Source organism: Felis catus, chromosome B3 (genome assembly GCF_018350175.1).
Source record: "Felis catus isolate Fca126 chromosome B3, F.catus_Fca126_mat1.0, whole genome shotgun sequence".
Lineage (NCBI taxonomy): Eukaryota > Metazoa > Chordata > Mammalia > Carnivora > Felidae > Felis > Felis catus.
The window spans coordinates 108,386,182-108,410,992 of record NC_058373.1 but is presented as its reverse complement, the minus strand read 5'-3'; the positions used below and the strand labels follow the sequence as shown (position 1 = coordinate 108,410,992).

At 37.9% G+C, this 24,811-nt stretch overlaps 1 protein-coding gene across 6 annotated transcripts in view; it reads right to left on the bottom strand.

The window, feature by feature from the left end:
* SYT16 (synaptotagmin 16) overlaps window positions 1–24,811 on the bottom strand; it is a 251,894-nt gene that overhangs the window by 111,275 nt on the left and 115,808 nt on the right. For all 6 annotated transcript variants that reach the window (XM_023255753.2, XM_023255752.2, XM_023255751.2 and 3 more), the window contains exon 2: window positions 11,987–12,163. In XM_023255753.2, the coding sequence (XP_023111521.2) occupies window positions 11,987–12,163 (177 nt within the window). The remainder of the gene's footprint in view (window positions 1–11,986; window positions 12,164–24,811) is intronic.

The window sequence follows — 24,811 nt, the reverse complement described above, 5'->3', positions numbered from 1 at the left end:
GCTTCAGCTTTGTTTTTATTAATATCCTAGCATCACAGAGGAAGCTCAAATGCCACAAGAATCTGTTTCTAAGGTAACTCATTATACACCCTTATATAAATAGCTCAAAAAGCAGAGCTCCTCATATTCCAACTGTAAATGTACCCAGATTTGTCAAAGGTCTCCTGAACCTTTAATCTAATATCTCCCATCTCCAGCAATCAGCTAGCGTGTAACGTGTTCATTTGCTGGGTCAGATTCTTGAGCAGAGGATAATAACCCATAATCCAACTTGCAAGAAAACAAATAGTAAAGGCTGAGAGATTTTAAAGGAACAAATTTATTCCCACTATTTCCCAAGGAAAATAAGGAAATGGAGACAATAGGGTATAATTTAGAAATGAGTGGTCTGTGTTAGTAATTGTTGAAGCTGAGTGATTGGTATATGGGGGTTCATTATACAATTCTCTCTCTACTTTCTTGTAAGTATTTCAATAATAAAAATTTTTAAAAAGTGAAGCTCTCTTCTCAACCTCTTTACCATAATACATTGAAGGAAACAAGAAAACGCAGATGTTAAGTAAGTGCCTGTGATGGTTAATATTATGTGTCAACTTGACTGAGCCATGGTGCCTAGGTATTTGATCAAACATTACTCTGGATATTTCTGTGAGGGTGTTTTCTGTGGATGAGATTAATGTTTAAATTGGTAGGCTTTGTGTAAAGCAGAATGCCCTCCATAATGTGGGTGAGCCTCATCCAATCAATTGAGGACCTTAACAGAAGATTCACCTCCCAAGAGCAAGAAGGAATTCAGACAGCAGACAACCTTTGGACTTCAACTACAACATCAGCTCCTCCTTGGGTTTCTAGCCTATCAGCCCACCCTGTAAATTTTGGACTTGCCAGCCTCTATAATTGCATAAACTAATTCCTTAAAATAATCTCTCTCTCTCTCTCTCTCTCTCTCTCTCTCTCTCTCTCTCTCAGTCTCTCTCCCTCTCTCCATCTTACCTCCACAGACATACAGATGGAGATCTATATTTCTCTCCATTATATATTTATTTATATTTATATTAACAATTTAGATATAGGCATAGTTATAGGTGAAGATAGATATAGAGATAAATTTAGATAAAGGGCATGATAACTAAAAAGTCCGTAGCAGCTATAGGAGCTGTATTAATAAGGGTTCTCCAGAGAAACAGACCCAATAATAATGTGGTGTGGTGTGGTATGGTGTGTGTTTCTCTCTCTACCCAGCAATGAGCAAGATGTGTTCAACCCCATCTAGAGTAAATCTCCCCACCTTAACAATTATTATTTTAGTCCCCAATAGTATTTGTAACAATCTACATTTTGTCTCTTTACTTTCAGTTTTTTGTCCTTCTTCATATAAAAATTTAATTAATTAATTTCCAAGAGAGTAGGGACTATATCTTTCTCTTTCACCATTTTATTTCTAGCACTTAGCACACTGTAGCATAACACAGATTCCTTACAAATAGTACTGAATGGATGAATGAAATTCTCAAACCAGTAAATTCTCAACTGAATTCCTTGGAATTTGCATCCACCAAACAAGGTGCAATTAGTCATACTTTGATAGGTCCATGAAGAAATATTCTCAATTAAAATAAGTCAATAAAACAGGTACCTAGACAACACAATGACACATGCCATGACTTGTCTTAGTGTTGAAACCTTTACAGCGCCTTAATTCTCAATTTTTCATCTCATGTATTATGTTGAATGATATGAAACTGCCAACCTACAAAAATAGTAATTTCATAGAGTTCAACCTAATATAACACATAGTTAGAGAAATGCATATTCTACACAAATTAAGGCCTTAAAATCAGAAGAGAGATTACTATTCAATTTAGATATAGTAAAAGATATGAATCTTTTACTCTAGGTGCTACACTTCAAGCTGGGTCTCGTTTTGCATATTCTTCACTGGGGAAGAGTGACATCAGAAGCATAGAGGGGCTATTCCATTTATTCCACTCTGAAATCCCACATTTGAGAGCAAAAATGGGGAGAGATGGAGGGTAGTTCTACATATTATTTAATCCATAATTCTAAAACATATTATTGTGTAATCCCAAAGTTGGTAAATTGTATAAAAAGCATTTCAATGGCATTTATAGTTTTCATTTATCTTATTAGAAAGAAATGAAAAAGAAAATATTGAACTTCTTTAGAATTCCAAACTATTTGATCCATTTACAATTCATCTAAGTAGTCTGAGCCTAAAACCAATGCACAGATCTATAGGTGAAGAAACCTAAATTCTGGGTACAGGTAAAATAATGCACAGTGCTAAAGATGGCATCTAAAACCTTTCAGTAGAGTATGGACCAGGCTGTGTTTACAGTATCCTTTAAAAAACCCCACCCTTTTCTGCCTATAATTAATTTATCAATCGTACTAAACATAATGTACAAAGAAGTTGATGCTAGTTACTTACAACTGTAAGATGTGCACATGGCTAAATGTCTCTCTCACCTCAAGGAGTCAAAAATAAAAACTGAAACCATTCATATCTGCTGGTGAGTACTCTTTATATTTTTATTTCTTTTTATCTATTTGTCATTTCTCTTTCTTATTTGGGCATAAAAGGAAAATGAAATATTATCAAAATCATTCAGAAAATGCTGGAAGTTTTATCAATGAAACAGCCAAACTCTTCTGTTTGGGTCAAATTCACTAAAAAATTATAAAACTTTCAGAACCTTGAATATGAATTGAAATTGATTATAATTTGGAAACTGAATAATCTTATAAAGTAGGTACTTCTTCTAAATATCTTATTTTTTTAATGTTTATTCATTTTAGCCAAAGTATGGAAAGAGCCTAAATGTCTATCAACTGATGAATGGATAAAGAGAGAGAGAGAGAGAGAGAGAGAGAGAGACAGCCAAAGGGGGGGAGGAGCAGAGAGAGAAGGAGACACAGAATCTGAAACAGGCTCCAGGTTCTGAGCTGTCAGCACAGAGCCCCTGAGGCAGGGCCTGAACTCACAAAGCACAAGATCATGACCTGAGCCAAAGTTGGACACTTAAATAACCGAGCTACCCAGGCACCTGTCTTATTTTTTTAATCTACATACAGAAGTAAACTGTTGGTTGTGTCATGGTATTCATGGAGCTTTGGAAAGGGAAGCTATCATAAAGGAAAAGCTTTCTTAATGACCAAGTTAGAACTGTTTCGATACCTTGGGGGCAGAAGGATGGGTGTATTTGGCCAGTGTTAATACTCTGCTCAGGTTGAAGAGGTTGTTGCCTGCTTTCTCCTCCAGGGTGTTGATGGTTTCCTGTCTCACATTTAGCTCTTTCATCCATTTTGGGTTTATTTTTGTGAATGGTGTAAAAAAGTGGTCTAGTTTCAACCGTCTGCATGTTGCTGTCCAGTTCTCCCAGCACCATTTGCTAAAGAAATTGTCTTTTTTTCCATTGGATGCTCTTTCCTGCTTTGTCAAAGATTAGTTGGCCATACATTTGTGGGTGACCTCAGCTGCAGCAATTTCTTACTCGACACATCTCCAAAGGCAAGGGAATTAAAAGCAAAATGAACTATTGGGACCTCATCAAATAAAAAGCTTCTGCACCGCAAAGGAAACAATCAACAAAACTAAAAGGCAACTGATGGAATGGGAAAAGATATTTGCAAATGATATATCGAATAAAGGGCTAGTATCCAAAAATCTATAAAGAACTTACCAAACTCAACACCCAAAAAAACAAATAATCCAGTGAAGAAACGGGCAGAAGATATGAATAGCCACTTTTCCAAAGAAGACATCCAGATGGCCAACTGCCACATGAAAAGATGTTTAACATCACTCATCATCAGGGAAATACAAATCAAAGCTACACTGAGATACCACCTCACACCTGTCAGAGGGACTAAAATGAACAAATCAGGAAACTACAGATGCTAGCGAGGATGTGGAGAAATGAGAACCCTCTTGCACTGCTGGTGGGAATGCAAACTGGTGCAGCCGCTCTGGAAAACAGTGTGGAGGTTCCTCAAAAAATTAAAAATAGAACTACCTTATGACCCAGCAATAGCACTGCTAGGGATACAGGAGTGCTGATTTATAAGGGCACATGTACCCCAATGTTTACAGCAGCACTTTCAACAATAGCCAAAGTATGGAAAGAGCCTAAATGTCTATCAACTGATGAATGGATAAAGAAGATGTAGTTTATATATACAATGGAATACTACTTGGCAATGAGAAAGAATGAAATCATGCCATTTGCAGCAATGTGGATGGAAATGGAAGGTATTATGCTGAGTGAAATAAGTCATAGAATGACAGATACCATATATTTTCACTCATATGTGGATCTTGAGAAACTTAACTTGAGAAGGGAAGGGAAAAAAATAGTTAACAAACAGAGAGGGAGGGAGGCAAACCATAAAGACTGTTAAATACAGAGAACATGAGTATTGAGGGCACCTGTTGGGATGAGCACTGGGTGTTGTATGGAAACCAATTTGACAATAAATTTCATAATTAAAATAAAAATAAATAAATAAATAAATAAATAAATAAATAAATACAGAGAATAAAATGAGAGAGGATGGGGGTAGGGGAGAGGGGAAAACGGGTGATGGGGATGAGGAGGGCACTTGTTGGATGAGCACTGGGTGTTGTATGGAAACCAATTTGACAATAAATTTCGTAATTAAAATATAAATAAATAAATAAATAAATAAATACATACAGAGAACAAAATGAGGGAGGATGGGGGTAGGGGAGAGGGGAAAACGGGTGATGGGGATGAGGAGGGCACTTGTTGGATGAGCACTGGGTGTTGTATGGAAACCAATTTGACAATAAATTATATTAATATACAAAAAGACCACTCTGCTCACATACTATCCTTCCTGACCTGAAAGAGGAAATTAGCCATAAGCCTACCCTGCATCCATCAATGGTACTCCACCCTGCCTGCACTTTTAGGTCACCTAGTATTCTTTTTAAAGCTATATAGTTTGTTCCGCCACTGCCACTGTTGCTCTCTATTATGATTTAATTAGTTTGCAGTAGGATTTGGGTTTTGATTTGTTTTGTTTTTTTAAGTTTTCCAGGATTGAGACCCAGTGTAGTTCAAATGGGCTTTCAGTTGGAAAGCACCCTGATGGATATCACAATCCATATCATAAACACTTGATAAGCTTTTGTTGTATCTCTTTGTAAGAATCATTCTAACCCCAGATGGGACATGTGGAATATCACTGAGGAAAATGGAGAAAAGAGAATCCTGCATTCAATTCTTCATCAACTCTCATAATCTGGAATGGTTAAAAACCATTTCCAGGTGATGCTTCCACATCCTCCCCCTTGTAGCGGCTGAACGGTGTCCCCCACAAAAAAGATATGCCCATGTCCTAATCCTTGGAACCCACAAATGTTGGGAGGGTCTTTGCAGATGTAGTTAATGATCTTTAGATGAGATATTCCTATATTATCAGGATAAAACCTAAATCCAATGACAATGAAACAGCAGAGACACAAACAAAGGCAATGTGAAGATGGAGAAGGAGGTTGGAGCTAGGAGAGTATGGACCTGCTGACACCCTGATTTTAAAATTTTGGTCTCCAGAATGGTACCAAAAGTAAATTCATGTTGTTATAAGACACCAAGTTCGTGACATTTTGTATGGCAGCCACAAGAAACCAAAAACCTCCTTTCCCTTATTTTTTTCACATCCCAGAAGTTCAAAAGCATGAAATAATGGACTGAATTGGGAAGATTAGGTGGGTGGAAAAAAGTAAGGTCTGGGCCACCAGCATAAGGTGCTCTTGAACAAGAGTCCCAGCTCTGCCACTTAACAGCTTGGGGAGGAAAAATGTCTCTCTGAACTTCAGTTTCTTCATCAACAAAATGGAGATAATAGGATCTGTTTATTGAATTGTAGACTGAGAAAGTTGTACTTGAACATATTCTGACCTAAATAACCTAAATGCAGAAATGAAATAAGAAATATTTGACAACAGCAGCCATCACATCTCAAGCAGAAGGAAATGGCATAGCTGGGAGGCCCCTGCTGGGCCAGAAGCTAACCATTTAGCTTCAGATAAAGAGGTGAGGGTGGTCTTGGGGAGGGACCAGTCAACTGGGCCTTCTTCTCAGCTGGCAGGGAGAAATTGCCACATTTGAACCACCTTGTTTCTGAGCTCCCGCTGATACTCAGCTTTACTGCTGAGCACTAGGTGAGCACCAGCTTTGCCTAAATGTACAGACGCTTGTCTTCATGTTGTCTCATGGCACTCCTGTCTTTCTCTGTGCACCTCCCCCCCACCCCATGTTCAGTGTCAAGAAACAAAACTTCAGGTTGGCCACTGAAAGTAATTCAGTCAACTTCATTTTGGATAAGTACCCAGTGTTTGGGATTTCCACTCCCACCTTCTTTTTCCAATATATCAGGGAGCATAGGTGTAAACTTATTTACCATGATGTGCCATTCCCCGCCCTGGCTCACCTGACTTCCAGAGAAATTGGCTTCTATCCCTATAGCTTTCCCTGTGACGTTTTCATATCTGCAGTACTTCCTGGTGATAATTTCAGGCAACATGAACTAAAAAATTTGTAAGACCCAATGCAAAGTGAGAACACAAAAACCTTGGCTTACAAATCATTAAGAATTTTTAAATGGCAATATCAGAGCATTAAACCAAGCACAGAATTCCTTCTAGGCATGGGTGCATGCCCATGAAGCAGGCCCTGATTGCAGTAGGCTCCAGGTAGCTCACCCCCAGCCTCTAATACAGTCCTGCCTCACCCCAAGTTGCAACAGTTCCCTGCTAGGCTAATGGATTCTCATCCCTCTGCTATCTTCTCCTACCCACAGGGCCATGCACAAATTTCTAAATCCCATGCTGTGAAATGCTCACTTGAGGAACTACCTGGGAGTCTTCTTAAGTTCTTTCTCCTTCCAGTCCCACCACTATGCTTTACCTGTTGCAGCCGCCCTTGGCCCACATGGGACACATGGGAGGCAGTCTCCTACCACAGTTCTAAATGGGAAACACAAGGCACGCTGCTTTCTGCCTCCTCCTCAGGCCATGTTGGATTCTAATCTCACCTCAAGTACTCCAACACCCACATCCACCACCCTTCTCAGGGTCCATACAATGTCTCAAGCCCTCTGTCTCTCTTTCCCTGCCATCTTTCCAAGCCATGAGCTGGGACTAACTCTCCACATAGCATATCCTCTATCCCTTCTTACATTGTGCCTCTTAAACTAAAGCTCTTTGCTCCAACTTTCTTTTTTTAAATGTTTGTTTATTTTTTATTTTATTTTTTAAATTTACATCCAAGTTAGTTAGCATATAGTGCAACAATGATTTCAGGAGTAGATTCCTTAATGCCCCTTACCCATTTAGCCCATTCCCCCTCCCAAAACCCCTCCAGTAACTCTCTGTTTGTTCTTTGCTCCAACTTCTAAATGGTGCCTTTGATCTATAAAGAAACAAAAAAACAAAATTCCTCTCTCCCTTTCTCTCTTGCAAGGCCGGGCTTCTTTAAAAACTATTATCTCAGTATTGGAATTTTATTTTTAATCAAGTTTTTACCTCAAAGCTGGACAATGCCTCTTTTGTTCCAACTAGCATCCACCCTTTCCCCAAACAACACACATTCTTTGTATAAAGAAAAGTAATGCATGTAACATACTTAGCAGGTGCATGGCAATATTAATGCTAAGTAAATGATAGCTATTAATTATCACTGTCTAATTATTACTACTATCTGTGTTATTAGGAAGAAACAGTTAACAGTTTCTTTCTCCTGATACCTAAATCCAGATAGAACCATAGGTATAAATTTCTTTGAAATTTGAAAACTTTATAGCCTAAAAGAAAGCATTTTTGTCAGGTAAGTTATTGTGCATGATGGTTTCAGAAAATAGATTGTCAGTCCTGCCTCCATGATATTACCACACAAATGAAAATAATTATTTTATTTTTCAGAACTTTATGTATATTAGAATACAATGAGTAGGTTGCAGATATTCAGCCATTTTTTGATCCGTAAAAATGGCAATTTCATATGGTTCAATCTAAGAGTGGGATGCTCTAGTTGATTTTTAATCATTTTTATTAGGTCTCACCCATTCATAGACTGAGACCAAGAGAAGAAATTGCTATAGTAACCCTAAGAATCCGTCAGGACTGCACAATAGAAATTGAGAGAAACCTAGTCCAGACTCATCAATTTGAAAATGAAGATTTAAGGCCCAGAGAGGTGAAGCGAGATTCCCAAAATATCACAGCTAATTAGGACGAAACTAAGCTCTGGCTGCCTTTACTGTGCATCTTTCCACCACATCAGGCTGCCTTCCTTACTTCTTTACATTTGTCAAATTATGTTAAGAATATCCCAATTTCACTGAGAAAGCAGTGCTCTGAGGATGATAATTAAGGCAAATATCAATGCTAAATAAAATCTGGGCTAGAACTACATTTTTCAAAAAGACTTTTGATCAGTGATAATTAGACTTTTTTATTGATAATTAAACTTTTAAAGGGAGAAATGTCATAATGAAGGTGTATGGTTCTTAGACATAATTTGGAGAGTCTCCTAATTAAACTATTTTTAAAGCTCCCTTTTTATGAACCCACTCTGAGTTTGAGACATGGATTTCTCAGCGTTTCTTCAGCTGACAGCTCCTAGTTCATGCTTTATTGTTATTGTTTCAACATTATCTTCAAACTTCAACTTATTTGCAAGTATAATTCATAATTGTCTCTAAAATACTCAGATAACATGTCAAACAGGACAAAAATCTTAAATAGCTCTAACCTTAGTTCTTTGTACCCATTATAGTTTGCAAAGGAGAAAACCTCACCAATTTTAATCTCCCAGTTTAAGCGATGAATGTGATGTGTTTGTGGGTGATGTCATTCCTAGATGCCATTACTGTGATTCGTATTTTGCTAACACTGCACAGCTATGGTTCTACTAGGACTTTCACCATAGGCACCATGCTGGTACCTTTACAAAAGTAATTCATTTATCTGGATCAACCCTATAGAACATTTATTGACTATGCCAATATAGAGATGAGGAAATTGAAGTTTTTTGTTTTTTTTTTTTTTTTGCTTTCACATTGTGCTAATCTCTAACAATTTTTTTTAATTTTTTTTCAATATATGAAGTTTATTGTCAAATTGGTTTCCATACAACACCCAGTGCTCACCCCAAAAGGTGCCCTCCTCAATACCCATCACACACCCTCCCCTCCCTCCCACCCCCCATCAACCCTCAGTTTGTTCTCAGTTTTTAAGAGTCTCTTACGCCTTGGCTCTCTTCCACTCTAACCTCTTTTTTTTTTCCTTCCCCTCCCCCATGGGTTCCTGTTAAGTTTCTCAGAATCCACATAAGAGTGAAACCATATGGTATCTGTCTTTCTCTGTATGGCTTATTTCACTTAGCATCACACTCTCCAGTTCCATCCATGTTGCTACAAAGGGCCGTATTTCATTCTTTCTCATTGCCACATAGTACTCCATTGTGTGTATAAACCACAATTTTTTATCCATTCATCAGTTGATGGACATTTCGGCTCTTTCCGTAATTTGGCTATTGTTGAGAGTGCTGCTATAAACATTGGGGTACAAGTGCCCCTATGCATCAGTACTCCTGTATCCCTTGGGTAAATTCCTAGCAGTGCTATTGCTGGCTGATAGGGTAGGTCTATTTTTAATTTTTTGAGGAACCTCCACACTGTATGAGGAAATTGAAGTTTAGAATGGTTCCAGGGGTGACGTGGGTGGCTCAGTTGGTTAAGTGTCCAACTCTGGATTTCAGCTCAGGTCATGATCTCTTGGTTGGTGGGACTGAGCCCCCTATCGGGATCTGCACTGATGGGAGATTTCTTGGATTCTCTCTCTCTCTTTCTTTCTTCCCCTCCCCTGCTTGCATGCGTGCTTTCTCTCTTTCTCTCAAAAGAAATAAGTTTGGGGCACCTGGGTGGGTGAATCAGTTGAACTTCCGACATTGGCTCAGGTCATGGTCTCATGGTTTGTGAATTTGAGCCCCACATTGGGCTCTCTGCTGTCAGCATAGAGCCCGCTTCACACCCTCTACCCGCCCCCCACCCCTCCCCAGCTCATTCTTTTTTTCTTTCTCTTTCTCTCTCAAAGTAAATAAGCATTTAAAAATAAAATAAATTTGAAAAGAAAAAAAAAAAAAGAATGGCTCCATAATTCGCCAGGTCACACAACTAGTGGCCACCAGCTGTTTAAGGGGAAAGGTGGAATCACTATGAATCTTACCTCCATACCACCCCATGACCAAGTAGAAGTCTATTTATCTTATACGTCTATGCCCTGGCTGGGATAGTAATGGTTAAACCATTTGTAAGTCCCAGATTTCACCTGACAAACTCTATTTAAAATATTTCATTCTATTTTCAGAAGATGAGTCAGATGTCCCAAGTGGTATTCAAAAAATAAGGCTACAACAGCAGCAATGCCAAACAGATTTCCAGATCTGCAATTTACACCCCCGACGTTATCTCCTATGATTATAAAAATACGTGCACACACTCTTTGATACTCTTCCCTTCAAAAGTGGAGCATAATTTCCCTTCCCTTGAGTGCAGACTCTAAGCACAAAGTAGTAAATCACTAGCATATGGTGGAAGTGACAATGTAGGACTTCCCAGACTCAGTCCTAAAAGGAACTGAGCTTCTTTCTTGCTCCCTTCTCTTGGATCTCCTACTCAGGGAAGCCAGCTGCCATGTCATAAATATAGTCCAATTGCCCTATGGAGGGTTTCATGTGGATAGAAACTGGGCCCTCCTGCCATCCTGGAAGCGAGTCCATCAGCCTTAGTCACGCCTTTACATGACCGCAGCTGACATTCTAACAGCAGCCTCATGAGAGACCCTGATCTATAACTATCCACTAAACCAATCTCAAATTTGTGAACTTCAGAAACTGCATAATAATAAATATTTATTGTTTTAGGTGCTCATACTTTGGGATATTTATTATGAAGCAGTAGATAGTTAATACACATTTATCTCTGAATATGCCTTTTCTTAGACCAATAAGGCTGAACCACGGCTGCAAAAGCTGCCATATCAATAAGTTGAGTATATTCCTTGGTCCACGCTCCCTTCACACATGCCCAGGAGGTAGGACTGTGTGTTTCTCAAGGCCTTGTCCCTGCTCAAAAAAATGAGATTGTTCCTCCCTCAGTGACATCATGCCCCATATGGGTCATGGGAGGAAGTGAAAATTAGACTGATTTACAAAAAAAGAAAAAAGAAAAAAAAGAAAGAGGGAGAGAGAGAGCAAAGTTGTTACCTGTAAGATAAGAGCATTATCTTTAAATGTCTGGCTCCTGTGTGATGATAACCGTCACTCTGTGGTAACCTCCTGTACCACAAAGTTCTACACTTCAGCAATTGAAAATAAAATATGTCCTTTAAGAACAGGAAGCCAATTATTTCTTTAAGTATGTTATTTTCCTCCAACAAATTGAAGGCTGTTAGTAAATGATGTACTAGATTCGGTGAGCTTAAGGAGTAAAAACCACCTTTGGAAAAGTGTTGCCATATGGGGTGGGAAATGGTACTGAGCAACAAAAGTCAAAAACATCCAACTGAACTGAAAGGTCAACACTGTTCCAATATAATGAGACTAAAACATATCAAGGCTCTTGTCAGTGAAAAACTATTTTTTGGTCAAGCATTAGTCAGAGGGAAACTCAACACAAACATCTAAAAAGCTAAGATGACAGGAAGTGGTGGTCAGCCTTTTCCCATCTACTCTTCAAACACGAAGGAGGGCATTACTTTCATAAGACTAATGTATTTTTTTAGTAATATCCATTCATCATGTCTACCACAGCAGTGGCCAAACAGCTCACATGTGATTTCTTAATGGGGCCTATCCTGGAAACAGTGACATTCCCCCCACCGACCCAAACCACAGCAAGTCGTCAAGCTCGAGAGAATGTGAAACATCATCCTTACCCAGTCCCTCACGGATCCCAATCTTGTCTTTAGAGTGCTTCCTTTTCCCTCGTTGTTCCAGGCACGGAAGTCCTATTTTTTCTAAATATATCTTCTTATTGATGAAGAGGAAGAGGACAACCAGAAGAACAATAAAGACACCAACTGCAGATAAGAAGCCAATGGCTTCAGGAGGAACTGGCAAAAGAACACAAAAGAAAAAAAAATCATCACTATTAAAGTAAACCAACTTTTAGTTCTATCAACTGATTAAGGTTTATGTTTGTTAATTAGAGTGGCAAATACTCTACAAGTTTTCACACTTGCTGGCATCCCCAGGACTGTGTACAGAGAAAGGGAAAAGACTGTTGTCTGGTACATCCTGCTAGGCTGGCTCTTCGGATGACAGACCTGTATACTTTTGCACATGTGCTCTCTTCCATCTGGAATAGAACTCCTCTTGTTCCTATCCTCAGACTAATATTCAGTTTCAAAACACAAACTGTAAGAGAGACATCTGTCAAATGGGTTGAGTTGGAAATGGTTGATCAGTGTTATAAAAGCAAGTCCCTTAAAAACACAGCTGCCTAAAGCTTAAAAAATAATCACTTGAGACAAACTTCCAGACATCTGCACTTATCAATATTCGCAACTGGAGAAAAAGTCATTTCCTGGATATATTTTTACAAATCCAACTATGTAATATGATGATTATCATCATCAATGGTGACAAGAAAATTCCTCATCCATGCCATCCATGTAAGAAATTAGAAGTATATTTTGACTACTAATATTTTAGAATTCTAAAAACTTAAATTCCATCTTCTGCCTTCTCCTCCTCCTCATCAAAATATCCTGAGTGTTACTTAACTTTGGTTAAGTGCTACCTAGTATACCTTAAAGAATCCCAACCTTTGAGTTCAGCTCTGGGGTGCATATAGCAGGGAGACCAGAACTAATTCAGGATTGAGGAAAGACTCCTCTAAAGAAATGACATTTGAGCCAAGACTTCTCTCGGTAAAGAAATCCAGAAATCAACTGGTATTAAGGAATTAATTACAGAGCAGGTGTCAATAAGAGTTATTCAAGGGAGTTGGGTATCTGTGAAAGCTTATGAAAATGAGTCTCCTAAAAGCAGCTTTAATCCCTGGGCAGGTTTAATCTGTAGACTAATAATATGAAGGGATGATATTTACCTCACCCTACCATCCAGACAAACACAGAAAGGATGATTCAAACTAGGTCCGATGCCATGAAAAGATCAAGAAAATAAGTGGTACTGCCTCACTGAACTAACCTAGTGGCAAGCCGATGAAAGAACAAAACAAAAAATGGCAGGCGAGATAATAGCTTGGTAGTCTGCAAAATGATAGTGTCTGCAATCAAAGCCAGCACATAACATGAGGAAAGTATGTGCATATTCATCGTCTCCCCTCTCTTCAGAGGCAGCATAGGTAGTAGTGCTTAGTGGTGTGGGTTCTGTAGTTACGCTGCCTGTGAGGAAATCACACTCTACCACAAGTGGCCTTGGGCAAATTATTTAACCTCTCTGTGCTTCAGTTTCCTAAGCAATAAAAGGAGATAATAAAGACAGCTATATCAAGGATTAAATGTGGTAACCCACGGAAAATAATCAGCGTGGCACCTGACACGTAGTGAGTTCTCAAACAGGAGCAACCATCTGCCCCAACATCACCACTTTCATCTTTACAGAGCTGTTAATATATCTAGGAGCAGTGATTTGAAAAGAGATATGCACCTCTATGCTTATTGCAGCATTATTTACAATAGCCAAGATATGGAAGCAACCTAACTGCCCATCAATACATAAATGGATAAAGAGAATATGGTGTACATACACAATGGAACATTACTCAGCCATAAAAAAGAATGAGGCCCTGTCATTTAGAACAACATGGAGGGACCTAGAGGGTAGTATGCTAAGTAAAGTAAGACAGACTGAGAAAGACAAATACCATATGATTTCACTTAGGTATGGAATCTACAAAAAAAAAAAGCAGAAACAAACTCATAAATACAAAGGATTGATGGGTACCAGATGGGAGGGGCTGGGCAAAATGTGTGAAAGGCAGAGAGGGATACAGGTTTCCAGCTATGGAGTGTATAAATCATGGGGATGAAAGGTACAGGCTAAGGAATATATTCAGTGGTATTATAATAGCATTGTATGGTGACAGATGGTAGCTACACTTGTGGTGAGTATGACATAATGTATAAACTTGTCGAATCTCTATGCTGTACACCTGAAACTAATGTAACATTTGCATTAACTAAACTTTAATTTAAAAAATATATCTAGGAGCAGTCAAATATGGAATGCATGTATTGCTTTGTATGCAGTCTGTTCTCTGGACCCCATCTCTCTCCCTTTCGTCAAAACAATAATCCCTATATTTTTGCCCCTCGCTTCTGTATTTTCAGCTACTTCCCCTTGTATATACAGCATCTTTCTCACCTGCATTAAAAATGCATCAATGCGCCTGAGTGGCTTAGTCAGTTAAGCATCCTATTCTTGATTTCGGCTCAGGTCATGATCTCACTGTTTGTGAGTTTGAGCCCTACATCAGGCTCTGTGCTGAGAGTGTGGAGCCTGCTTGGGATTCTAGGTCTCTGCCCCTCCCCTGCTCACATGCACCTATGCTCTCTCTCTCTCAAAAATAAGATAAACATTTTTTTTAGTGCATCAAGTATCTCCCAACCTTTAAAAACCTCTCTTCACCATGGGCTCCTCAACCACAGCCCTCTCGCTTTTCCCCTCTACAACCATCTTCTGAGTATTTCTTGTACTGTTCTCCACTTTCTTTCCTCTGAAACCACTTGCATCCTTTACACAGTCCCCCATTGATCTCCATGGACCAAGAATTACCCTCTCAAATCCCTTCACACAGTAGCCAGGGAAATCCTCCTGAAATGTAAGTCTAATTTCTTCACCTGCCCTCCTAAAACCTTCTATAGTTGGTTAAATTGTGGCCCCCAAAAGATACATCCACCTCAAATTTCAGAATGTGACCTAATTTGAAATAAAGGTCTTTGCAGATGTAATTAGTATAGGATCTTGAGATGAGATCATGCTGGATAAGGGTAGGCTGTGAATTCAATGTAAGTGTCCCTACAAAAGACTGACTAGGAAAAGACAGAGGGAAGAAAGCCATGTGAACACAGGGGCAGAGACTGGAGTCATGAAACCTCTAGATTAGCAATACCAAGGTTTCCAACAGCTATCAGAGGCTAGGGCAGAGTCAGGGAACAGATTCTCCCCCAGAGATTCCAGAGAAACCAACCCTGCTGACATCTTGATTTTGGACTTCTGGCATCAAAAACTTAGAGATCATAAATTGCTGTTGTTTTAAGCCATAAATTTTCTGGTAATATGTCATGGGACTGCCAGGAAACTAATATACCCTCCAATGGCTTCCCATTACCCAAAGCACAAAATTTGAATTTATTGCCTTGGTTTATGAGTCCATTTATGACATAGCTACTGATTTCAGCCTTTATCACTCATCACTCCCCAACATCAAACTTTTTATTGCCAGTGTATTCATCTATATCTGGTCTCCCAAACCTAGCTCACCTTCAGACCTTTGGATAGGTTATTTCAACTGTGTGGGACAAATGCTTATCTCTCTTCTGGCTAATTCTGATACTGCACTTCTTCTGAAATCCTTTCTTGTTCCTCTTAACCAGGCTAGATGCTTCTACTGTGTGTTCCCACCCACTGCACCCCTAAAAGCTTTTCAACAGTTTTCAAGTAAGACATAACTTCATAAGAATAAGGGCTATGCTTTAATTTCTCATTGCACTCTCAGCAGCTAACATAGGTTAGGTACTCAATAAATATTTAATACGTGAATAAATGTTGAACTCATCTGTGTTCAGTACATTGATGAATATACCTATCAATAAAAACTTCTGGAAAGTAAAGATATACCTCAAGTGGGTCAGTACCACTAAACACAGAACATGATTTACATAACATTCAGCCTTAGGAAAAAAGAGAGTTCATCTATCATTCATAAGCAGAAACACTTGTACCCAAAGTCATTCATTAATAAAACTAAATCTTTATTTTTGAAAAAGGTATATTTTTCCATTAGAAAGCAACATGAGGTTCATTACATAAAATCTGCAAAATACAGAAAAAATTAAGAAAACCATTGTTAAGATTTTCTGTACTTCCTTCCAGTCATTTTGACTACTGGGAAAATACTAAATTGTCTGTATTGATTTTACCTTCTTGGTTCATAAAATATTTTTATTGGATAAAATTTCTATTATTTTTAGAGATGTTAAAGAAAAAACAATTCATTCATGTAGTAGAAAATGTTGATAATAATGGGAGATGTAAAAAATGGTCATTTTGAATCTTACCACTCATCACTGCCAGCATTTTGGATTTTTCTTACAAATTTTTTCTTAACTATTTTTACCACCACTGAAATACTATTTCACATGCTGATATTAATGCATTTAATATAAAAACACTCACATATTCCAAAATGGAAAAAACATGAAGAGATTATTCAATATAATCTCCAAAGATGCAAAAGAAGGGGGAATAACACTCTTGTGTTCTTCAAAATAACGGTTTTTTGGAGATGAAAATATTTTTGTTAGTAATAATACTTGTGGCAATGAGCTAACTATGAAAATTCTAAGGTAGGTGTCAGTATTTTTTTTCCTAAAAACTGTTTAGACATTGCTCCATTATCTTTTTAAATTTTTTTAATGTTTATTTATTTTTGAGAGAGAGACAGAGAGAGAGAGAGAGAGACAGAGCATGAGTGGGGGAGGGGCAGAGAGAGAGGGGGACACAGAATCTGAAGCAGGCTCCAGGCTCCGAGCTGTCAGCACAGAGCCCGACGTGGGGCTCAAACTTGCAGACTGTGAGATCATGACCTGAGCCGAAGTCAGACGCTTAACCAACTGAGCCACCCAGGCGCCCCTGCTCCATTATCTTTTAATCTTTAATGTTTACGAGTAAGTATGATGCTGCAGCTTACTTTTTGTTACTTTTTGTATGAGCAACAGAATGTTTTGGCCGAAAAGTTTCTAGAAACTTTTAACGCAAAAATTTTACCAGAATATGCTTTTTTGTGTATATCTTCTGTTGATTTTTTTTTTCCTGGAACCAGCTTTTCCACCAAAATATCTATGGCTTTTGTAAAGCTTAGGAGAGTTTTCTTCAATTATGTCTTTGGTAATTTCTTCTGTTCCGACTGTTCTTGTTTCTATATTAAACTGGGTATTTCTTTGGCTACCAACTTTAATGTTTTCTTCCTCTTTGTTTTTTTTCTCCTGCATTCTGATAGATCTTCCTAAATATAGGCTACACATTTTCACTCAAGTAAATAGGTGAAAGTTTGCTCTTAACCACTATACTATACTCACTACTGTAAACTCTGAATATTTGAGTCAGTGGCAGATGAGGGGAAGAAACTGTCTTTTTCCCTCCTTTCAAGTTGAATGGTGGAGAAAACTAGGAATAAGCACAAATGTAGCTAAAGCAGAGAGAAAGCTTAGTTTGGCAAATTTGGTTATTTCAACAGAGTTCATGCTCCTCCCAGAATCTAGCAATTCTAATTTCACTTTTTCTATGTGTTTATGGGTGATCAGTGGGAAGGCTGAACAGGTGCATGAGGGGCTGCTAGCCAAATGCTATGTTAAACTGTAGGTTAGCTTATGTGCTTTCTACATAAGTAGGGAATCATAGCAATAGCTAAGAAGTTGGCAGCGACCCCAGTCTTGTAAGAGTTGCTTCACCAGAGTTGCACACAAACTGTCCTTTTAAAAAGTGGTTTAAAATTCTAATCATAATCTAGCAATTCCACTTCTAGGTATATAACCAAGAGAATTGAAAATATATGCTCACACAAAAACATATTCATGAATGTTAATAACATTATTCATAATAGCCAAAAAGTAGAAATGGCCCAAATGTCCATCAACTGATAAATACACAAAATGTGATAGAGCCATACAATTAAATATTCTACAATAAAAAATGAACTTTTGATACATGCTGCAACATAGATGAACACTGAAAACATTATGCTAATTGAAAGAAGTCAGATACAAAAGACCACATATTGTATGAGTCCATTAAATGAAATGTCCAGAATAGGTAAATCCACAGAGACAGAAGGAAGTATATTAGCTGTGACCAGGAGGTGAGGTGAGGGAGAATTGAGGGGTGACTACAAATGGGTAGGGGTTTTCTTTTTGAGATAATGAAATTATTCTGTAATTGGATGGTGATAATGATTGTGCAACTTTGTGAATATACTAAAAACTACTGAATCCTCCACCTTAAAAGGGTGTGAATTTTATGGAATATGGATTTTATCTCAAAAAGTTTAAATTGCAAATATATCATTTTAATGAAGACTGGAAGGAAATATGAAAAAAATTATAATAATTTTATTTGATTTGGTTTGAAAGTGACTTTCTTCATGTTTAAACATTCTGTAATTTTATTCTTCGATATGTAGAATTAAAAATAAAGTTTCAATATTATAGGTTATGAGAACTGGAGTCAGCACAGTTCTACCCTCAATGTGTAACACTGAACACAGCAAGCCAACAGCTATATCAATATAAGCCAAGGAGGGCTTGATGCTACATTTGGATCTAAACAAAATTAGAGACTTTGGCAGGGAAGCTTGAAGTCATTTTGCATCCCATATATACAAATGCTATAGTGAAGAACAAGCATTACATGTATCATCTGCTATAGATGACAAGGGCACATATGTCAGGAAACTTAAGTGCCATCTGCAAAGTAACTCATCTAATTATTCCAGTAATTACTAAATTGGAAATCAGATGGCTATGAAGTTCGGTCACATAGTTTATATTGAAAACTTCCTTAAAGTTAGACATATCTCTCACATCCCACTGGATAGCCCCATCTGCTGATTTTCAAACAATGGTTCAAGAAGAAGATAGATCATACAGTGACATAAATAGGGAAGTCTCTGCATGTCACACAGTCACTAGATGTTTTTAAATTTCATTCCACCGTTGTTGAAGAGGTTAAAAAAAGGCTAACCAGTTGCAGCCATTTGACTCACAAGAGCTAGAAATAAGATGAGAGGAAGCTGAAAGCTTATTTAACAAAATGGTAAGGGGGGGGTTCAGAGTTAACTGAGCAATGACAATAGAAATCATTTAAAAATAAAGTTATAATTTCTCAAGAATAAACTCCCTTGGCATCAGTCTGAGAAACATGAGGAATCTCATTAAAAACATGAGGAAAGACTGACGTAAATCTTAAACTCTACTCACTTATACAACCCGACCATCTTTGAGTATCTATCAACCTAAAAATACTCTTTTCAGAGATATAATTTCAATTTCATTCATCCCTGTAAAAGGCAGCATGACTTTGAAATTGTTTTTATGATGTTCTCAAGCATGGTCATCATCCCTGGCTTGAGCCTAAGCTTGTTCACCTTAGAATTCTGGGATTAACCTAATGTACAGCATAGTGATTATAGACAATCAGTACTATTAATAAACTTCAAAGCTGCTAAGAGTCTAATATTAATTGTTCCTATCACAAAAAAAATGATAACTATGTGACATAATAGGTGGGTCAGCCAACAGCACAGTGGTAATCATATCGCAACACATAAATGTATCAAATCAACATGTTGTATACCTTAAACTTACACATTAGTATGTGTCAATTTTATCTCTATAAAAGTAAATTCAAAAGAGAATTCAGGATGCCTGAGCATAGCTACATCCTTCTCCAGGCATCCATCCACCTAAAGACTTGAGAAGCCTCCCAGGAAAGACAGAGAACAAGGTCAGAGTAGAGGTAAACTGAGTACAGCACAGGTGTGTACCAGTAACATTGACCCAAGCCAGGATTCTAGGGCACGGAGGTGACAATAAGAGCTATTGTGTTAGATATCAGCAGCTTTGCAAAACAAGGAGATGTTTTCAAAGGCAATTTTGGCACAATAAGAGTTGAGGGCTTTGACCTATAGTTTATGCTCAGACTTTCCTTGCAACTACCAAAAAGAAGGTAAGAAATGAAAAACTTTTAAGAGTTGGACACCAGTGTGCCAACTCCATATACAGCTACTTCAGTGCAAAAAATTATTTATTTTTTAAAATTTTTTTAAGGTTTATTTATTTTTGAGAGAGAGAGAGAGAGAGAGAGAGACAAAGTGTGAGCGGGGCATGTGCAGAGAGAGGGAGACACAGAATCCGAAGCAGGCTCCAGGCTCTAAGCTGTCAGCACACAGCCCTACATGGGGCTTGAACCCACAGACCATGAGATCATGACCTGAGCTGAAGTCGGACACTCAACTGATTGAGCCATCCAGGTGCCCCTCAGTGCACAAATTTAAAATATCTGTACAATTAGACTCATTTGTATCATTACCTGTGTTTTTACAACCAACTACAAAATTAAATAAATTGCTTTTAAAAATTAGCATAGAACAACTTAAACTGGGGCCTTTAATTTTCTTTTTTTCCTTTGGTAATGCTTCTACTACTAACAACAACAACAGAACGAAGTCTTTGATGCTTAGCATATTATTTTTCCGGTGTCTAAATTTAGGTCTAGTTATTATAACCTCAACAACCTTAATGGATAGTCAATCATTTTTCTAAAAATTTCTAGGACTATGAAATATAAAATATTTATTAAAATATTTAAAATATATATATTTAAAGAAAAATGGGTAGTTCCACTTAAATTTTCTTCCTGGTAATAGCTAACAAGGATATGTTAACTACATACTCAAACAAATTCTTTGGAAGGAAAAAAATAGACCTTTCAAAAAATGGCTTAATGAAACCTAAGTGAGATTTTAACATGTTCCAAAATAAAACATAGCAACATATGGAGTCACTAGCAACCAATCATTTTTCAAACAGTCGAGAACACAGCATTTGGGGTATACATGGGGTGCTATCTTTAATATAATAATAAATGTGTGTTGAAATGTGTCCATCTCCTTCTGAGAATTATGTAACCTAACCTGTCTGCTTTACGTGCTTAAAATGTTAATTCTCCCATAGCATTAACACACACACACACACACACACACACACACACACACACACACACTTCTAGAAGCCAAGAATTATCAGCAAGCTTGCTTTCCTTTCCCTTAATGCTCAGATGGTTAGCTCAGAAGCAGCATTTAATGAAGAAAGTAGATGAAGTACACTAATCGGTCCATGAAGGGAACCTTTGAGATTCTTTCCACTTGTCTGATTTTCCCTAAACACTTCAACTATTCTCCACTGTCTCCAACCTCTCCATTTTCCCACATCCTCCCAGATGAGGGAGAGGATTGAAAAAGAAGCAAAGGGAATTAGATAATGTTGATGGTTTAGAAGGTTACAGCCAACATTTTGGATTGTTGGATTTTTAATGGCATGCTCATATTGCTGGACTTAACTGAGCAATATATGGGCATTGTACAATTTATATGTCATTCGCCAAATAAAATCAATCAGCATGGATATCGCTCATTATAACTTTAACACAATGGAATTTAATATAATTATATGATAAAATTAGGAACATATGTCCAATTAAAGCATGTCATGTTGAAACATCAGAGAAAATACATGTATATCATTTTGGTGGAATAGTTGTTGAATCAGTGAGGCAATTTAGCTTTCAAGTAAAAAGAGAATATTTCTATAAATGAGAGAAATTGAGAGACAAGTCTACTTCAGGCAGACAAAATATCAGAAGAAAGATAGCCAACTTTCTTCAAATCTCCAAAACAAATGCATTTGGAAAGCATTTGGAGTGAAATATAATTTTGATTTGTTTATAACTTCTTTATTTTCAACTCACAGAAGACTGCCCACACAGTGAGACTGGAATTTTAACAAAATTGTTTTTTACCAATCCAATACCCTCAAAAAATTTTTTCCCTGAAGTCTAGTACAGTTAAATATTTTTTAAAGATTATTGTAAAGACTTCATTAAACTTCATAATATCTCTATAAAAGTAAATTTAAAAAAGAATTCAGGATTGCCTGAGCATGTCTACATCCTTCTCCAGGCATCCATCCACCTGAGGACTTGAAAGCCTCCCAGGAAAGACAGCAAACAAGGTCACAGGTAAACTGAGTATAGCTTTTGACCCCAAAAAGTAGTATGCAGAGCTTTATGCTCAAGGACTAAGCAGCATATGAGAAATCCAGAAATAGGAAGAAGATTTAAGGGTCCTTTAAATGCCCAATTTCTCAAACAATGTGTTTTTGTCTATCCATCCACAGAGATACAAGTTCACTTTGTTACTAAAAATTAGCTGAGAACACTGAAAATCTACTGACATTTCAGATAATATAACGGTAAAATCAATTATCTGGCATTAGTATCCCTGTCTAAAGTTCAGACCACATGCAACCACTTAGGTAACAACACTGAACAAAATTATCATTGTATTCAAATAAAATAGGTGCCTTTTACCTATTCTAGTTCCTCAGTAGAAAAATAGAAATTTCTCTGGAATTAATTTCTGAATAGAACCCCTTTCCAAAACAGATGGGATTCTAATCGATTCTCATATTTCTCTACTAGAAGCATTTACTGGTTCTTTTTAATTACAAAAAAAAAAAAAGGAAAAAAGAAAAAAAAAAGCACCAGCATAAATTGTCTGTTTTACTGTCTGTGCTAATTTCATTTCATTATATCCTTGGAGTAAGCTATTATTTTCCCACTGGTTCCCATGGCATTCTTCATTATCAGCTGCTAATTGTCTAGCATTCACATAGGACTGTGAACCAAGTAGGCTGCTGCGTGGGCTGAAGTTCCAGGGGAAGTTGAACAGCAAAAGGATTCTGCATCGTTATTATTGTGACACATTAGAAAGTTTCCACCCACTTACGTGCCCACATCACTCCACTGCATAGCGTCCCTACCCAGAAGGGCTGTGCATTGAAGCATGGGAGGCCATCTGCACTAGGCATTCCACTTGGTAATTATGGCACATCAAGGGAAGATTACATGGGGTCAAACTGTGGTAGGCATGAAAGCCAGAGGTCTGGCTCCACGTGGTAGGCATGTATATTGATCTTAAAACACAACTATGTCAGGTTCCTCTAAAAGGGTTCCTTTACTCTCAACCTTGAGTCAAAGTATCTGACTCATCCCAATTACTCCCTCAAACCTCTCCCTATTTACCCTTTCAAAATCAAGGCCAATTTAGAGGTTTAAACATTTTTTGAAAGATGCAAAAATGTCAGAGATTTTTAAGTAGGTTTTGAGACACGCTGCTCCTTGACATTATTCCCAATGGAGGCTTGGATATCTGGAGCTAATTACACTTGACCTTATAAATTCAGAATGTGCCAAACAAAAGCTATTAGGAGAGTCAAAACAACATGCAACATTTTACACATTTGGGTCAAGAGGGATTTGTGAAAGTCTCTTAATTAGCAAAGCAAACAAGGACTGTAAAAGTGCGGCTTTGAGGCACAGAAGATGGTGCTTTTATTCCACTGCTTTGCAGGCACCATGTTGCAAAGTCTTGTGGAACAAAGCTCTGATTTCATAGCATGCTATGTGCTGATCACTATTACCAGGAAATTGTGCCTCTTGAGATACCGGTCTCTCCACCAGTCACTTGCTCACCGGAAGAGCTACCCTAACCAGATCGGAGTCGCAGGGAGATAAATTTCTTTCATGCATTACTGAAGATTATCTGATGCTGTGAAACATGAAAAGAGGTAAGGTGATGGGTTCAAGCTGAGCTTCAATTATTGGTACATCCGAGTGAGACCACCACAGTCCAAATACTACTCCAGGGTTTAAGAATATGATATTTAGCATTTACCACAAGATGCTCAGAATCTTGAAGACCCAGGATGATGTGAGGTCCTGAGGGCAGGACTGTGTGACATCTATGTGATTTTCTGTCAATAAGATATGTGATATATCAGGACACCAATTTTTTTTATTATAATGGTTATTCCCAGCCCAGGAACTAGAACCAACTTTGTATCTATAGAACTACAATCAATCTTGGGTAGCTCAGTTGGTGGAGCGACCAACTCTTGATTTCAGCTCCGGTCGTGATCTCACAGTTTGTGAGATCGAACCCCACGTTGGGCTCTGTGTTAACAGCACAGAGCCTGCTTGGGATTCTCTCTTCTTCTCTCTCTGCCCCTCCCCCCACCTCAAGTGAAATAAACTTTAAAAAAAAGGAATATAGTCAATCTTCTATTTGGTGTGTCTCCACTTAAAATGAAATTATAGGTCAAAGGGTTGCCTGCTGAGCAATGAAAAAAGAACATGCAAAATGGGGTTTTCCTGAAGTCTATTTCCACCCCCACCATGAGGTAAATTACTTAAGTACCTTCTCCCAAGGACACTCTTGCTCAGATCTCAGAATGGTCATTAAAAATCAGAATATCCAGACCTCTGGGCAGAGTTAGAACCCACATCACACATCTTTATTCTTCAACTTTTCTTTCTACATGCCTAAATCATCACTAGAATTTTGATTTAGGATTCTCTTCTTATCACTTTACCTACTCTCTCAGAGTTCCACTTCTCTGCTCACCTCTCAGAGTTTTTTATTCTTTAAGATTCTGTGTTTGGGTCCCATTCCTACTTTAAAAGCATTCCTTCAGATATCTTGTGTATTCTCATGGCTGCAGCCGTCACTGAGGGTTACCAAGTATGTGCCTATAAGCTGAAACTCTAACCTGACACATATCTCTCTTCCAGGATGTCCTGTAGGAATTCCCAAAATTATCAAGCCTAGTATTTAACTCAGTATCCTTTTCAAAAGTCTTCTGAAACCTCTAAAGTCCTCACCATTCTATTCTTAATGT